The sequence below is a fragment of the Apis mellifera genome, linkage group LG10 (assembly GCF_003254395.2).
Source record: "Apis mellifera strain DH4 linkage group LG10, Amel_HAv3.1, whole genome shotgun sequence".
In the NCBI taxonomy this organism is placed as follows: domain Eukaryota; kingdom Metazoa; phylum Arthropoda; class Insecta; order Hymenoptera; family Apidae; genus Apis; species Apis mellifera.
In genome coordinates, this window is record NC_037647.1 from 10,357,796 (window position 1) to 10,373,890 (window position 16,095).

The following is a 16,095-nucleotide window of genomic DNA, read 5'->3' on the forward strand; positions in this document are numbered from 1 at the left end:
AATTGCTTATCCCCTGCTTCCATTTATTATCTTAGAAAGTGTGTACTTTTATATATGTTTGTTTGTTTGTTTGTTTGTTTGTTTGTTTATTTTTTTTTATATATATATACAGTAGACGAATGAAAACGAAGAAATTTATCACGAATTCATTCATGTTAATTAGCATGCATGAATTTCATTTAGATTTCGAGTAATATTTTACGTTTAACGGAAGGGAAAAAATATAAAACTCACGCGCGTTAAATTTTGAATAAATAAAAATTCGTGAAAAATATTTCTCAAAAAAATTAATCGACTCCTATATTTTTTTTCATTTATATTTCAATTCGAATTGTCATTCGAAGGAGTGAAAACAATCCTTGAAATTTTGGAAAAATATTACAGTCGATAATAATAAAAAATACAATTGTGTCAAATTATTTTTCTAAGAATTATTTTTCGTATAAATTTTACCACCAGTGTGTGAGTTGAAATATTTTCTCTTGCAAGTATAAAATATTTCTTTTTATCGTTAATCGAATACGAGTACTATTGAAACTCGAGTGTTCAAGTAATACATTTTTTATATATTTATAGATATTTTTCATCGATATATAGATTTGTTAAACTAATTAAGTTACATTATTTAGTGAATTATTTTACTCTGTTGCTTTCTTGTGCATTTATTTTATTTTCTTTATTGTATTTTTTTTTTCTTTTTTAAGTGTTTTGCTTGTCTTCGATCAATTCTCTCTTCTTCACCCCATTTATCCATAATTTCATCATTTCTCCTTTCCCTTTCGTTCTATATTCTTCTTCTTCTTCTTCTTCTTCTTCTTCTTCGCCTATTACTCAATTCGATCTTCAAAATATTCGTTGATTTCACCGCTTGTTTTTTTTTCTTTTTATCAAAACCTGAATTTTATTCGAAAAACAACAAAAAAAAAACTCTTTCAGAATTTACTACTCTTAATAGAAGAAGAATTAAAGATCTACTTTAAATTAATAAATAAAAAAGAAAATTCAGGTTTCAAATTTTCAGCAGATATTTTTCTTCTTTTTTTTTTTTTCCCCCCTTTGATTCTTTCCACTATTTTCTTTACATACTAACATCGGCTACCACTTAAAATATTAATCCATGTTTTTGTAGAATCGAGAAAGCGGTGATCGTTCGAGAGGCGGAGGCAGCGGTGGCGACTTCCAGAGGTCGGATTCGTCTCCCGGATCTCGGCCGAGCTCCGTGTTGCCAGATCTCCTCACCTCGTCGCCTGGCCAGCGACAGGATAAGACAACAAGCGAAGAGGTTAGATACATATTTTTCCACGCAACGAAAAGTGTACATAAACATTACATTTCTCTCCATTCTCTTTCTATTTTTTTTTTTTTTCATCTTCTCCATTTATATGTATACGCGAATGTACGCAAAATTTCCACGCATTTTCAGAAAACATTTTCATGTTTCACCAAATGTTCAAATGCTATATATAATCTATAAATGGGGATCTCGTCTTGATTGTCCATGATCGCTGATTTTTTTTTTTTTTTTTTTTTTTTCTCTTGTGTTTTATATTACTCTTCATAGTTAAACGTGTTGTTCCACGCGTGTGTTCCTACTTATGACCTGTTTCACACGACACATTATATATACGATATAACGTAAGAGAATATTATACGTAAGCATGACGGCCATCACCGCCGACAGATATAAGAGAGAGAGAGAAAAAAAAGGGGGGTGAAGAAAAAAAAAAGATTCTGAAAAAATGTTGACAAAGTACGGTATATTTTATTAAAAGCATATTATTAAAAGCAACAGCATAATTTGATCGCATTTCGAGATCTTGTCTTTTTCTTATCTCATCATTGTATAGTTTTTTTGCACCTTGATCGATCGATCGATTTTTTTTTTCTTTGCTTCGCTTTTGATGCACTTTCTTTCTTTCTTTCTTTTTTTTTATATATATATATATATAAATAATAATAAATATTTCGAAAGAGACGAATTGAAATTGTTGTTGCTTTTATCATTTTTCTTTTTTTTTTTTTTTTTTTTTTTGTAGTCATCGATAGCGAGCTTTAATATGTGATTCATAGTTTCTTTTAGTTATACACGATTGGTATAGGAAACTATAGAAGTATGATAGATATATAGGACAAGAGTCCATTTTTTTATCCTTCCATTTTTCTAACAGTATCGTTTCGATTTATTTTTACGATATAATGAATATTTACGATATTCTTAACTGTATACATAGTTCTTAGTTAATTCTGTTTAAAAGAATTCCTCGACTTATAGAATATCATTTGATTATTTCTTTTGATTGAATTTTGCAAGGATGAAATACAATGCAATTTTACGATATACATTTTTAAGGAAAGTAATAAAAATAATAGAGTTTTGGCAGAGTTTATCACAATTCTCTCATTGCTTCTAAAATTTTTTATTTTAAATTTATCGATTTATATTTATATTATCGCTTCGTTTTATTTTGCGATTTTTTTTTCTTTTTTTTTTTTTTTTTGTATCATACTTACTAGACTAGTGCCTGCCAATGACTGATATTTCTCAAGCACCTCTTTCACCTTTCTGTTCTTCAATATTCTTTGTTGAAGTTGGTAGGATATCTCACGCGTTTCCACTTCTATGCATCTCTTCGCGATGATGCAAAATCCCGTTATTTTGCTAATGAGGAGAGAAAGATGTTTGGGTACGAACATCTTGGATTCGAACGAACACGAATTTTCACACAATAGAGCACGCAGGTGTCTTTCAATTTTACGCAGGGTCTTATGGGATATATATATGTATATAAAATATATAAAAGTAGAAACGAGAATAAAAGTTGATATCGAACGAATGTGTCGATTGAGGTTATTTATGTCAACGACTTAATTTTTTTCCACTAGATGAGAAGCGAGAAAGAAGTATAGAGTGTAACAATTTTTTATGAATCTAAAAGAAAAAGAAAAAACGAATTTATGATCAATTAGAAATTATTAAATCATTACACTATTATATGTACTTATATTTTTTTTTATTATGCGCAAAAATATCCGCGCAAAATAGTCCCATTACGTTTGTCAGCGTGACTAATTAAGGATTCTGTTGTGTGTTGTGGGACGCGTGGGAGCTCTAATCCGAAGAGCAAGGCCCTTTCTACTGACCATCCCAATCCCAATACTAATTATCATGTAAGTATTCATTCGATATCGAATTTAGTTCAGTGTTGCTTTTGCCTCCTCTTATAGAAGGATATTATCTCTTGTGTGCAAAGGAAACGAGAAAAAAAAAACGCAACAAAATTTTCTATTTTTTTTTTTTTTTTATCTTTTTTTACCCTTTATTTTTTTTTTTTTATATTAACTATTCACCGTGCAACATGCATGGAATGACAAACATTCTTATTTTATCATTACTTCGTCGTACACTCGTTTTGGTTTTGCGGGTCCTTTCCTTAGAATGGATATCTCTTAGAATGGAACCAATCTCTAATTCAAATATTATTCACATAGCTTCTTTTTCCTTCACCTCTCCCTTTCTCTTTTTCTTTTTATCTCTCACTTGCTTGTTCACTTTCTCATCCTTCTTAGGTTTGTGATCTGTCTTCCTTGTTTATTCTAATTTTTTATTATTTCTTTTATGTTTCTTAAACTTATATCAATTTTAGATTCTTGGATATGTATATATAAAGGAATGTATTGGAAACTTAAATCTTGTTTTGCTTTCAAGTAGTATTTTTAATATTTTTTTTTTTTTTTTTTTTTTACATTTATTTGTTGTAGTATATATGAAATACATATATATTCGTTATCTGCTTCTCAAATTGTCTTGAAAAACTTTTGTGTTTCTATAATTTTTAATAAGTATCTTCCATTTCTTTTATTGCATGTTATCACCTCATTAGATATATTTATATTCTATTTTTTATTTTAATCAATATATTCTCTCAATTATCGTACTTTGTGTCTTGATTGCATTATCAATTATAATAACATATATATATATATTTATAGAAATATAATATATATAATATATATAATATATATATATATTTCTTAATGGTTTAATTTCTATTCTATTTTAGTTTCATATGTTCCAGTTTAACTTTAAGATACTTTTTGTTACAGTACCGGCAAGCAGTTAAATCACCACAACTACTTGCACATCAACAGAAACAGAGATCTTTCTTGACCTTTGGATTTGGTGCGGGACCAGCTAGAAGGGAATCTCATGTAAATGTTAATGTGACACCGACCAGCCATGACCTTACATCTGATACACCTGAAATACGCAAATACAAGAAGCGATTCAACAGTGAAATTCTTTGTGCTGCGCTTTGGGGTATAAATGCATTACATGAATACATACATATGCATCTCTTTAAGAAGACTCTTAATGATCAGTACAATATTTGCAGGAGTAAATCTATTAATTGGTACCGAAAACGGCCTTGTGTTATTGGATAGAAGTGGTCAAGGAAAAGTATATCAATTAATAAGCAGAAGACGATTTCAACAAATGGAAGTTCTTGAAGGACAAAATATTTTGGTTACAATTAGTGGAAAAAAGAATAGAGTACGGGTATATTATCTTTCTTGGCTTAAGAGTAAAATTTTGCGAACGGATGGACATAGCGATGTAAGTTTTATGTTTCTTGATTTGTTACATATTATTGCAATTATATATTGAATTGCAATTAATAGATAATATTCGATGTTATTGCAGCAAGTTGAACGGCGCAATGGCTGGATTAATGTTGGAGATCTTCAGGGTGCGGTACATTTTAAGATAGTCAAATACGAAAGAATAAAGTTTCTTGTCATTGCATTAAAAGATTCGATAGAAATTTATGCTTGGGCTCCGAAACCTTATCACAAATTTATGGCGTTTAAATCGTTCAGTGAACTTGCACACAGACCATTACTTGTCGATCTTACTATAGAAGAGGGTTCGAGATTGAAAGTTATTTATGGCAGCGCCGATGGTTTTCACGCTGTTGATTTGGATTCTGCTACGGTTTATGATATTTATCTGCCAAAACATGTGAGTAAATAATATTTATTAAAATAATTAATCTTTATTCATGAATCTATTGTCGAAATCTATTTGTCTTTGATCATAGACTCAAGGCCCCATTTGTCCACATTGTATCGTTGCATTACCAAACAGTAATGGCATGCAGTTACTGTTATGTTATGATAATGAGGGTGTATACGTGAATACTTATGGTAGATTATCTAAAACCATGGTTCTACAATGGGGTGAAATGCCCACTAGTGTTGCATATATCGGTACAGGACAAATCATGGGCTGGGGTAACAAAGCTATTGAGATTAGAAGCGTAGAAAGTGGACACCTTGATGGTGTGTTCATGCACAAGAAAGCTCAACGGCTCAAGTTCCTTTGCGAGCGTAATGATAAGGTATACGTGAATATTTATATTATATAATTAATATAATTTAACAATTTTTAAAATATATTTTTATGTATATTTTTACATATTTTTACTATTCGGTTATTTTAGGTATTTTTCTCGTCAGCTAAAGGCGGAAGTGCGTGCCAGATTTACTTCATGACATTAAATAAACCTGGCATGGCTAACTGGTGATCCCGAATATGGCCAAATCTGGCCCTCAAATTATCTTTACGAATAAGGACACAAAATCTTTCTCGTATATCGAGATACGCATCATCGCCATTCATGTTAATTCGTTTTTCACTGCCAGGATTTAAGGCCATGGAAAGCAAGCAATGTTCGTATTGGAGTCAACAACATTATCAATATCATTTTCAGTCTTATTACAATTGTCATTATTATCATTATCATCGTCGACGTCGTCTTCGTCGTCGCCGTCGTCGCCTTCTTCGTCTTCTTCGTTATCATCGTCGTCGTCGTCGTCGTAGGCGACGTCAACATTGTTATCGTCATCGTCAACGTCATCACCATCACTATTACCATCATCATCATCATCACCTCCACCATAACTATTATCATTTTTATCCACAAGACCATTATAATCTATATCGATACGTTTGCTCGAGTAATTGCACATTAATAAAAAAATATCAAACATTCAATAAAATATCTCAACAATATTTTCAATTGTTTTTGCAAAGTTTACAAGCGAAATTGTTATTTTTAAATAATTTCGTACGAAAATTTTTCTCCTCTTTTAATTATTCATCTTACGTGATGCAACTTAGCATATGAGAGAAAAAAATGGTTCCTTCTTTACGGTAATATGCCTCTCGACAGAGGAAAATAAATAAGAATAAAATATATGCACAAACCATTATTACACCGAATAATAATTCATTATGTTTTGCCAATATTTGAATGTCATTATCATTAAAAAAACTTTTTTTCATATTTAAAAGACGTATTTAAATAAACAAAAAAAAAATATATATATATATATCATAAAATAATTTTAAAGTCAAGATGAACGAGTCCAAAGTAAATCGAATCTTCCGAAATAATTTTGAAATTGTATAAATAATAAGTTATTAGCGATTCGTAACAGAAATTATTATACTGTATTGTTTTAATAAGTGCAAAAGAATTGTGCAATATCGATGCTTTCATCTATATAAACAAAAAAAAAAAAAAAATTTCTCGTAATAAGTTTGTAACAAGTGGCTGAACTTTTCTATGATAATAAGAGAAATATGAACTGTCTCGATAGTTGTAAGTGCAAATACGCGAGCAAAAAAATGCAGTGTGAATGGATTTTTGCGATTTACATTTCGAGAAAGAGAGAATATAGAGAGGACGCGCGCGCAAACTGAAAAATAGGAGCAATGTATGCAAGGGGGGGTGTGTGTAATGTATGTTTTTAAAGTAATTTTTGATTGAATGTATTTTCTTTCCACATTTATAAAGATTATTATAATTGACGTAATGATATCATTCTTCGAAAAAGATTTCTCCCATGATATACAGTTAAATGTAATCGTACATATTATTGCATCAAGTTTATATATAAGATCTTTTGAAAATGGGAGAGAATAATATTGTTTTTAACAATATAAAATAATAGAAAAATAGCGATGGACTAAAATGTTATAACTAAAATTAGGAATAAGAAAGATTAATTACTAATGTTATTAACTGTATAGTTTGTAGTAATCGATGGATTCGTATGTCCTATTTCTTGCAATTTAAGATAATATGGCGATGACGATAATATCACGACGATGTAATTTGTGGCGTTGGATAAATTGCATTTTTACGAGTAATAGATTTTATGTTAGCAGTTTTTGAGACATAAAGTGATAAGGTGCAAAGAAAACATTTTTCTATTTCATTATTTTTTTCTAAGATTTAATATACTTTTTATGTTTAACTTGCACTCTCCTCTTTGCGAAAAGTATTCGATCGAATACAGTCGCATATTTTTTTATAAATAATCATAGAAACGCGTTCAATATTTAAATAAAGAAACAATCTTGATAAGGCGATATGCATAGGAAATAATATTTTCTTTCTTTCTTTTTTTTTTTTATTTCTTATTCGTTCAATACTGTACAAATTAATAATTATTATTTATCCATAAATTCATAATTTAATGGGCAATTTTATTGAATTATATCGAATTGAATTATAAACGTCATACGTTAAAATTGTGGCTTTAATTATTGAAACGTATTATATGTATATCGCAAATATATTTTATAATTTTGAATAAGAATATTTTACACGGAACTTTCCACTAGAGATAATTTTAGTTTGAATAGTTCTATGTGTAATTTAGATGAGTTTATTTTCAAAGTTTTATTTTCAACTTCGTACTTCAAATTTAAATTGAGATAAGAATCGTTATGTAATTTAACGTTAACTTTTCTTTTATAATTGCATCGAACCATTTATATAAATCGTGTATAAAATATTTGTTACATATAATAAGCACTTCGTCTAAACTGTTGAATAATTGTAAAATTGTAATTTCATAACATGATGAGGGTGTATACGTGTAAAATTATTTTTTAATCGCTTAGAAGAGTAAACGTTGAATATTTGGTTGATGTATAATTTCAACTGAAAAAAAAAAAAAAAAAAAAAAATAAAATAAAAAAAATCTCCAGCAATAATGTATCAATTAGGGCAAGTTCTGAATTCTGATTAAAAAAAATACTTAATGTACACTCATTTATTTATTTGTACATAAATAAATATATGACGTGGTATGTGATAAATGATCAATACGTCATACTTATTTATTTGAATGCGTTTCAAAACATTTTTACGATGTTCTTGGATTTTATAATGATTTAATTTCTAAATGATTTTTTTATTTTGAACATCGAAATATTGGAAAAAAAAACGCATTCATAATAAGGTTAGATGCAAAGAGGAGGACATCTAGCTAGTGCAACGAAAGACTGTTTTTTTGAACGAGAAAAAGAGTTTCTATTGCGCTGGGATGGAAGGAAAGGAACAGGGAGTGATAAACAATTGCGCGCGCGCGAGAGTATGCGAGTAAGAGAGAGAGAGAGAGAGAGAGAGAGAGAGAGAGAGAGAGAAAATAGAATTTTTAGTGAATGCTACACGTATGGACGGTCATTTACAAATAATAGGGATTCCAATATTATAATGATAATATTGCTACCTGTAACGGATTCGCGGATTTAATTTCGTGCAAGAATTCCTCTTATTCTTTTCGTCACTTTCGGTTCCTTTGGTTAATTACTATGTTCCATCCATTATTTTTACTTTTATCATCTTGCACATTGTTTCCCAAAGATGGTAGTGATGATTTTTTTTTTTTAATATTATATTAATTATTACTTTTATAGTTTATAATTGCATTATTGTTGCGATTATTCTATCTATCCGTACGCCATTATGACCATCACCATGGTATATTATGATTACAATGATTAAAATTACTACTATTATTACTATTAGTAAAGTCAAATATACGGACAATTTGTAATTGATACGTTAGCAATTTCTTTTCGTGTATCCTATATATATATATCATAATTAATACGATATATTTCCTATAGCTGTTTGTAATAAAAAAAATTTGCAAACTTTTATAGTAATAGGAGAATTGAAACAACCAATTGCAATCATTAATTTCAAATATGGAAAATACTTATACTTAAATAAAAGGAAAGTTGAAAGATAATGGAAAGAAAAATTCGTACATATAATTAATTATTTACAATTTTTATTTGTTTATAATTTTCATTGCGATATATCGATTGTTATTATATAGTCGGAAGGTTAATTGAAAAAGATAAAAATTTATAAGTTGTATCAAGCTATAATATTTTTTTTCTTATATATAAAAATAATCTTAAAGTAATAAATTTTAATAAATTAAAAATAATAAATTATAACATTAATAAATAATTCTATTTATCCTGTAATTTCTAATCGTGCGCTAAAAGTAAAGACAAGGAGAATAGAATAGCGAGAGAAGGACAGAGATAGAATAAAAATTCTGAAATCAGCGCCATCTTCAGAGTGCCGCAAATGAAACTCAATATATAAGGATAGAAAATAGTAAGAAAAAGATAGAGATAGAGATAAGAATCAATCACCAGTGCCATCTCTTAAGAGTCAGAAGTACTTATAAGCAGGATAAAGTAGAATAAGAATTGAAGATGAACGCCATCTCTTGAATACTTTTATAATTTTTATAATGATTCTTTTATTTTTGGTGTCTAAGAGATGGCGCTAATGATTAATTCTTATTGTATCTCTATCCTTCTCTTATTATTTTCTGTCTTTATTTTACATGTTTCATTTGCGGCACTCTGGAGATGGCGCTGATTTCAATATTTTTACTCTATCTCTATCTTTCTCTTACCATTTGTTCTCTTCGTCTATACTCGTCCATAATGAAAAATATACTCGAGGATATATTTGATTATATGAACCGATATCTGATTGATTTTATCCTCATTTATGCAATTTTTTTTTAAGTTTTTTTTTATTTAACATTTAAATTCATTTTAATAATATGCAATATACTGTTCTCTTTATTGTACTCTTTACAGATGGGTCTCGATGCGTAGTCACCTCCTCGTTGGTGAGACCTGGTAATTGGCATCTCTTTCCAAAGATTTTTAAAAACATTTAATTTTAAATAAAATTTTATTCGAAAGATTTGCAAAAATTATATTGAAAAATATTTATTACTTTTCAGAAAGTGATGCCAAGCTAAGAACTACGCGTTAGTTTAAGTCTAGGTCTCGCAACATTTCTTTTGAGTATTTTGACCATCTATAGATAACATACACTATGCACGTGCTTCATTACACATTAGAATATTATACCAAGGATTAGATGTAATTGCCAATTCGTAATTAGATAATTCAGGTAAAATTCAGTTTTCACTTTTTGTTAAAAAAAAAAATTAAGACAAAATATATTAAAAATGTACATTGTTATCTAATCTTTCTCGAAGTTTTCACGTTCAATATTTTTCCAATTTAATCGAATGCACTTTCCCTCCTGCCAGTTTTCAAACACGTACATACGTGTCTGATTTAATCAGATTCTTGAGAACAAGCTTTTACACCATCATCTTCGAACATTGTCCTCTCGAATTATTTTTAACAAATTGAAATAAAACACATTAATCTCGGGATGCAAAAGGTAGGACGTGGTATTTATTTGTACGATCTTTTTTTTTTTTGTCCAAAAATTCTATAAAACGAATAACAACTTTGGGATACATGTTACTTTGATGTAATATTCGATACTGTATTACACGTGATCGATTTTTTTTTTTGAAATATATTTTTGATTATTTATTCATAAAACTGACATAGGATATCGTTTTTATTTATTTATTTTTTTTTAATTTGTTATATAATTTATCAAATACACGGGATGAACGGTTGAAACAAATTATTATCGTAAAATTGACATGCATAATATTTCTTTGCAAAATTGGTGTGTTTCGTTTTTTTTTTTTTTTTTTTTTTTTAAATCATCTCATCAATATTCATAATTTCATCGTGTCAAAATATAATTTATCAAGGATATTTTATAAAAAAAAAAAAAAAAAAAAAATATTCGTTTCCACGCGTGCAAGTAAACGAGACGATTTTGTGGGAAGATACTATTGTTCCATCGGTCTAATACGTCTTAACGAGTTGACGCAAGTACCAAAGTCAACGGATCGAATTATCCGCAAGCTTACGTCGAAACCACGCTTCGATCGGTTGTTTATCCTGGACAATGAGCTACCAATATCAGTTATAGGGGCTGTTCAGGGATATTAAACGATCAGAGGGTAGAAAATCCATGCCAGGATGTCATGTGATAACAACGATGCCTCGGAATATACGGAAAGTAGTATACGATTACGGTAGGAAGCGTGATTACACGTCGTATTTTTGCATGGCTATGATGAAAAGATCGTGGAAAGATAAATTTTGAAAATGGATAAAACAGAAATGAATAATTCTATTTATTTATTTATTTATTTTTTTTTTGTGCGATTTCACGAATAAGATTTTTTTCGAATACAGTTTTAGCGAACAAAGTAAAGTTCTAATTCTCTGTTTTAAAAAAACATTTTTCGAAATAAATAATTAAGTGGATAATTGCAAAGGTTCAAACGAGACACCCTGTATACGTATAATTTGATACTCTTTTAAAATTACGCATAGAGCGTAAATTTTCACTGAGGAATAATTTTTAGAAGAAAGGCATTTTTAGCGTTTCAAAAGAGAGTGAAATCCTGTTTGCAGTAGTCAGAGTTGTGATTTTTCACGCGCCAATGTCCCTTTTAAAGTAATAAATAAATTATCGTTGCATAATATTTTCAGAAAAAGATGGAAAGAAAGCCTCTCCTACTTTTTTAAACGGTTTCTCGTAAAGGTATAATTTTCAAAAAGAAAATTAAAAAGGGATAATTTTATTAAATTTATATAGGAAGAGTTTTATTCAGAATTTTTATTAAATACACATTATCCATGTTCCAATAAAGGTATAGTATTTCTTTTTAAAAGAAATGTGAATTAACCTAACCTAACTTATCTCTAACCAACTTTCTTGTTTCAATGAGGATGCAGCATTAAAAAGTAGTTGTTTCAACGTGGACGTGACTTTGGATTTATCATTTTAATTTATCACTGAATTCACAAACAAAACGATAGTTACGTACTTTGTTTATTTCCATACTTTGGAGAGAATTAAACGAAACGTTGTTATTTGATTTCAGTATATTTTTCTCGATAATTATGTAAATTAGCTGTGTTTCGATACATCTTCATTTGTTATTCCGATGCATGTGCAAATTATATTATATTAAAAAAATCATGGTATCGAAATATCGACAAGATATATTAACGTTATATATTTGATATTGCACGATTTCTCTAACATTCTCTAATTGCATCGATCTTTGCATAATATTCAATGTATACAATCCAATCGGATAAATATAACCTTAATTGAACAAGTATGTCATCTGTTAAGGATTAGTAAACATGTATATATTTATATACATAAACACTTAATTAGCAAATTAACATGTTTATCAAATAAGATATCGATATATCGTGCGGCTAATGATGCAATTGCACGTGAAAAAATAATTCGAAAAAATGTAATAAATTTTTTTCATTCAAAGATTCGAAAATCGAATTTGAAAATTTATCACATATACAGTTGATGTTTGATTAAAAATATTTAGGCTGATTTTTTTCGAAAACAAGGCCTTAAAAAATATTGATCAAAGAAACAAATGTCATTCTAAATAAACTTTTTATTTATTTTCATGCGTAAAACTCTTACCGATTATCCTCTTTCATTTCATTTTATTGTGTATTTTCAACGTATTTTTTCACGTAAAATAATTTTCTTTCCGAATATAAATATAATAGGTCCGGTCTTGTGCAATAAAATCTAAAAAAAAAAAAAAAAGAATACTTTGCAATTTAATTACTTAATTCTAATTAGTAAAAAATTCTAATTATAATAAATTGCTTTTTCTTGTCATCTACATATTTCAAAGCGCTTGAAGAAAAAAAGCGCAAGAAAAAAAAATTGCATGTCTATTACTTACTTACAATGATAATTATATTAATTTATCTCGAAATCAATTTCAAATCCCCCTTTCCTCTGGAAAACCTTTAGTGCGATCGATTAAAAAAAAAAAATAACACTTTAGATCCACGATCCGAACAGCTTAATCAATTCGTATCATAATTAAGAGTTATAAGGATAATAATGCAGTCATTCGTCGTCTATTCGTCGAAGAAGCTTAAGCACGTAGTAGCCTGTGGCGATAAAGCGACAGTAGATGCGGTCAGTGTCGAGAGCGAAAGAGGAAGAAGGAAGGAAGATGGACGCGAACGAACGATTGGCACGCGCGCACTTCCAGGGTCTATGCGCATGAGACAAGGACGGAGCAAGTGGCGGGAGAGAATAAGGTTAGGGAATAAGGACGAAGCGGAGCGAGGGAGAGGGAGACAGAAGGTTTGTTCCGTTCCTCGAAGCTAATGGCACGCGAACAAGTATAGGAGAATGTCTGGATGTGCTATGTGCGTGTGCAAAAGGGGGATACCTGGGGATCAGAGAGGGTCAGAGTGGATCAGAGGCAGAGTGGCGGTAGAGCTGTATCGATGTCCGGGCGCGTTCACCACCGTCGGCACACACGCTGTCGGTATCCTGCAAACGACTAGCGCACGCCACCTCTCCTCCCCGCACACGTTCGTGGCCAGTTCCAGCTTTCTCTTTCACTAACATCACACCGTTGTTCCCACTACCACCAATAACGGCGCTACTATCGCACCATCGTTGAAACTGCTACCCAACCTTTTCCCGCATCTATCCCCTAACCTTTTCCTTCCTCTTTCGATACTCATAGAGACGTTCCTCGCGTTCAAGTCACTGATCGTAATTTCGTCACACGGTTCCGTACCGACGATCTATTACACGACAATTATATTCTTACAATAATTTTTTTTTTAAAATGTTTCAATTTGGAATTTATTTGAGAAATGAAAGAGAATAAAAGTGAAATATTTAATTACTAACGGATTGTAAATGTCTTATACGTTTTACATAAGAAAAAAAAAAAACTAGCTAATTACTAGACATAAAATATCCGCTTTGCAATGTGTTTTGAAACGCATCGTAATTTTGTATGTGTAGGTACACGTGTAGATTTGTATCGCGAAATTTACAGAGCAGATTTAAGTCCCGGATTCGCAGGAAAATTCTCGAAATTTGGAACCTATTAATACGGTCCAATGACAGAACCAGTGGCAGTCTTTATCGCTATCCACCGTTCGTTGTATCTCGCGCCACGTGTTAACACAATCGTTGCATTTCGCACCGTGGCACATAATCTTCTGGTATTTAGTTATTTTTCCCTATTTTTGTACTTTTCAGTTTTTCAACGTGAAAATTTTCTATGTAATAGTATGACGTAAATAATTAAGCTTTAGAATATAGAGAACAAATATAGGAAAAATAGGCGTCAAATTTTTCTTCAATTTAAAAATTATCGACTGCAAATAACTTTGTTAAAAAATTTTATCATTTAAAATTTCGATTTATATTAATTGAATAGTATAAATACATACATAGCCAGATAAAATATAGCTACGTTCTAGTCAAATATAAAGTAGTATAGACTTATATTTGTGATACAAGAAGTAATAATATAAGTTAGAGATATCAGATTAGTATAAGCATATTTTAGTCAAATAGTACATATTAATCAAGCACGAATCAGAAAAATATCATAAATAATTAATCAAATAAAGAAATATATCTCAATAATACAAGCACATTCTAATCAAGTATAAAGTAGTATAAGCTTATATTAATCAAACAGGGAATAATATAAACATGTAATTAATCAAACAAGAAATAGTATAGACACATTCCACTCAAGATCCTAGTACAGGCATCAGGCATAGAAACACTAATGAAGTTTCTTCAAGTTACTTAATTTATTGTCAAATAATAAATAATAATAATAATAAAAAATAAATTAACTGAAATTAATCAACAATCAACAATATCAACTACAATAGCTACGAACAAACGTTACTCGAAATTTTAATTGATTTTTCAAATCAAGTACACACACGTATTATCCCTAAAAGTGGTTAAGATCTAATTTCTTCGAATCTCTCCTTGCAAAATCCTCGATTCTCCACAAATTTTCGTTTCCCCCTACGACATTAACAAGTAACGAAACAATTATCATCCCTACCCTTATTTATATTCCTCGAGCACGGTCGATTAAATGTCGCGAGGAAAATTTTCCTTTTTTACTTTTTCCTCCCTCCCCCCTCTCTCCACCGATTTTCGACTACTACTCGGTAACGGGTGTGATTGGAATTTTCGAGTGAGCTCTCCTCTCCTTTCCTCCGTGGAGAACGGTTCAAGAGGCGTGCTGCAGGACCTTCTTCTGGACGACCAGAAGGGAAGATCTTCGAAATTAATGAAACTGAAATTCAGCCCGGGGAGTTTCCTTTCAACGGGAAATCAGGGAAATGTCTATCGATCTTGGGAGCCGCGGATTCTCATCGCAATTAACGAATCACGAAGACTTTACTCTTTTATGAGTCGAAACGAGGAGGGAGATCCAGCCTCCTCGGCCAGATGGAAAGAGACGAGATTGGAAGGGGAGGGAGAGTTGATTTCTGTGTATTTGTGTGTGGAAAATTTCGCCTCCTGTGTGAATCGAGGTTGGCCGAAAGGGGAAATGCGAAGCAGAAACTAGTTGTCGCGAAAATCGATTTTCCACCTCCCCCCCTTCTCCCATTACCCAACGGAATTCGTAACTTAATATTATTCGACGTTACCATTCGCGCGATTCTTACTTAACAATGACTGTATCTGTACTCTCAATGGTCTCGATCCAGAGAGAGAGAGAGAGAGAGAGAGAGAGAGAGAGAGAGAGAGAGAGAGAGAGAGAGAGAGAGAGGAGGAGGAGGAGGAGGAGGATGGAACACTACCTGGTTTCTTGGAACCACGTATTATTGAAAAAAAATTATCAGTTTTTGGCCTTTTGGCATAGCTAAACAATTTCGAAGTGGCTGGAGTGGATTGGCGTGGATGATGAGATAGATCCATTTTACGAGAGTGGGTTATTACAGGAAATATTTTGAATTCGTTAGACAAATTATGG

At 30.6% G+C, this 16,095-nt stretch overlaps 1 protein-coding gene across 17 annotated transcripts in view; it reads left to right on the forward strand.

Moving 5' to 3' along the window:
- Positions 1 to 8,917, forward strand: part of LOC413504 (serine/threonine-protein kinase mig-15) — a 31,096-nt gene extending 22,179 nt beyond the window's left edge. For 14 of the 17 annotated variants that reach the window (XM_026443105.1, XM_026443112.1, XM_026443104.1 and 11 more), the window contains 6 exons: positions 1,130 to 1,282; positions 4,105 to 4,318; positions 4,395 to 4,615; positions 4,703 to 5,020; positions 5,100 to 5,399; positions 5,502 to 8,917. In XM_026443105.1, coding sequence (XP_026298890.1) covers positions 1,130 to 1,282; positions 4,105 to 4,318; positions 4,395 to 4,615; positions 4,703 to 5,020; positions 5,100 to 5,399; positions 5,502 to 5,585 — 1,290 coding nt within the window. In that variant the 3' untranslated portion in view covers positions 5,586 to 8,917. The remainder of the gene's footprint in view (positions 1 to 1,129; positions 1,283 to 4,104; positions 4,319 to 4,394; positions 4,616 to 4,702; positions 5,021 to 5,099; positions 5,400 to 5,501) is intronic. The other 3 variants (XM_026443110.1, XM_026443119.1, XM_026443120.1) reach the window with 1 other exon arrangement.
- Positions 8,918 to 16,095: the final 7,178 nt, after the last annotated feature.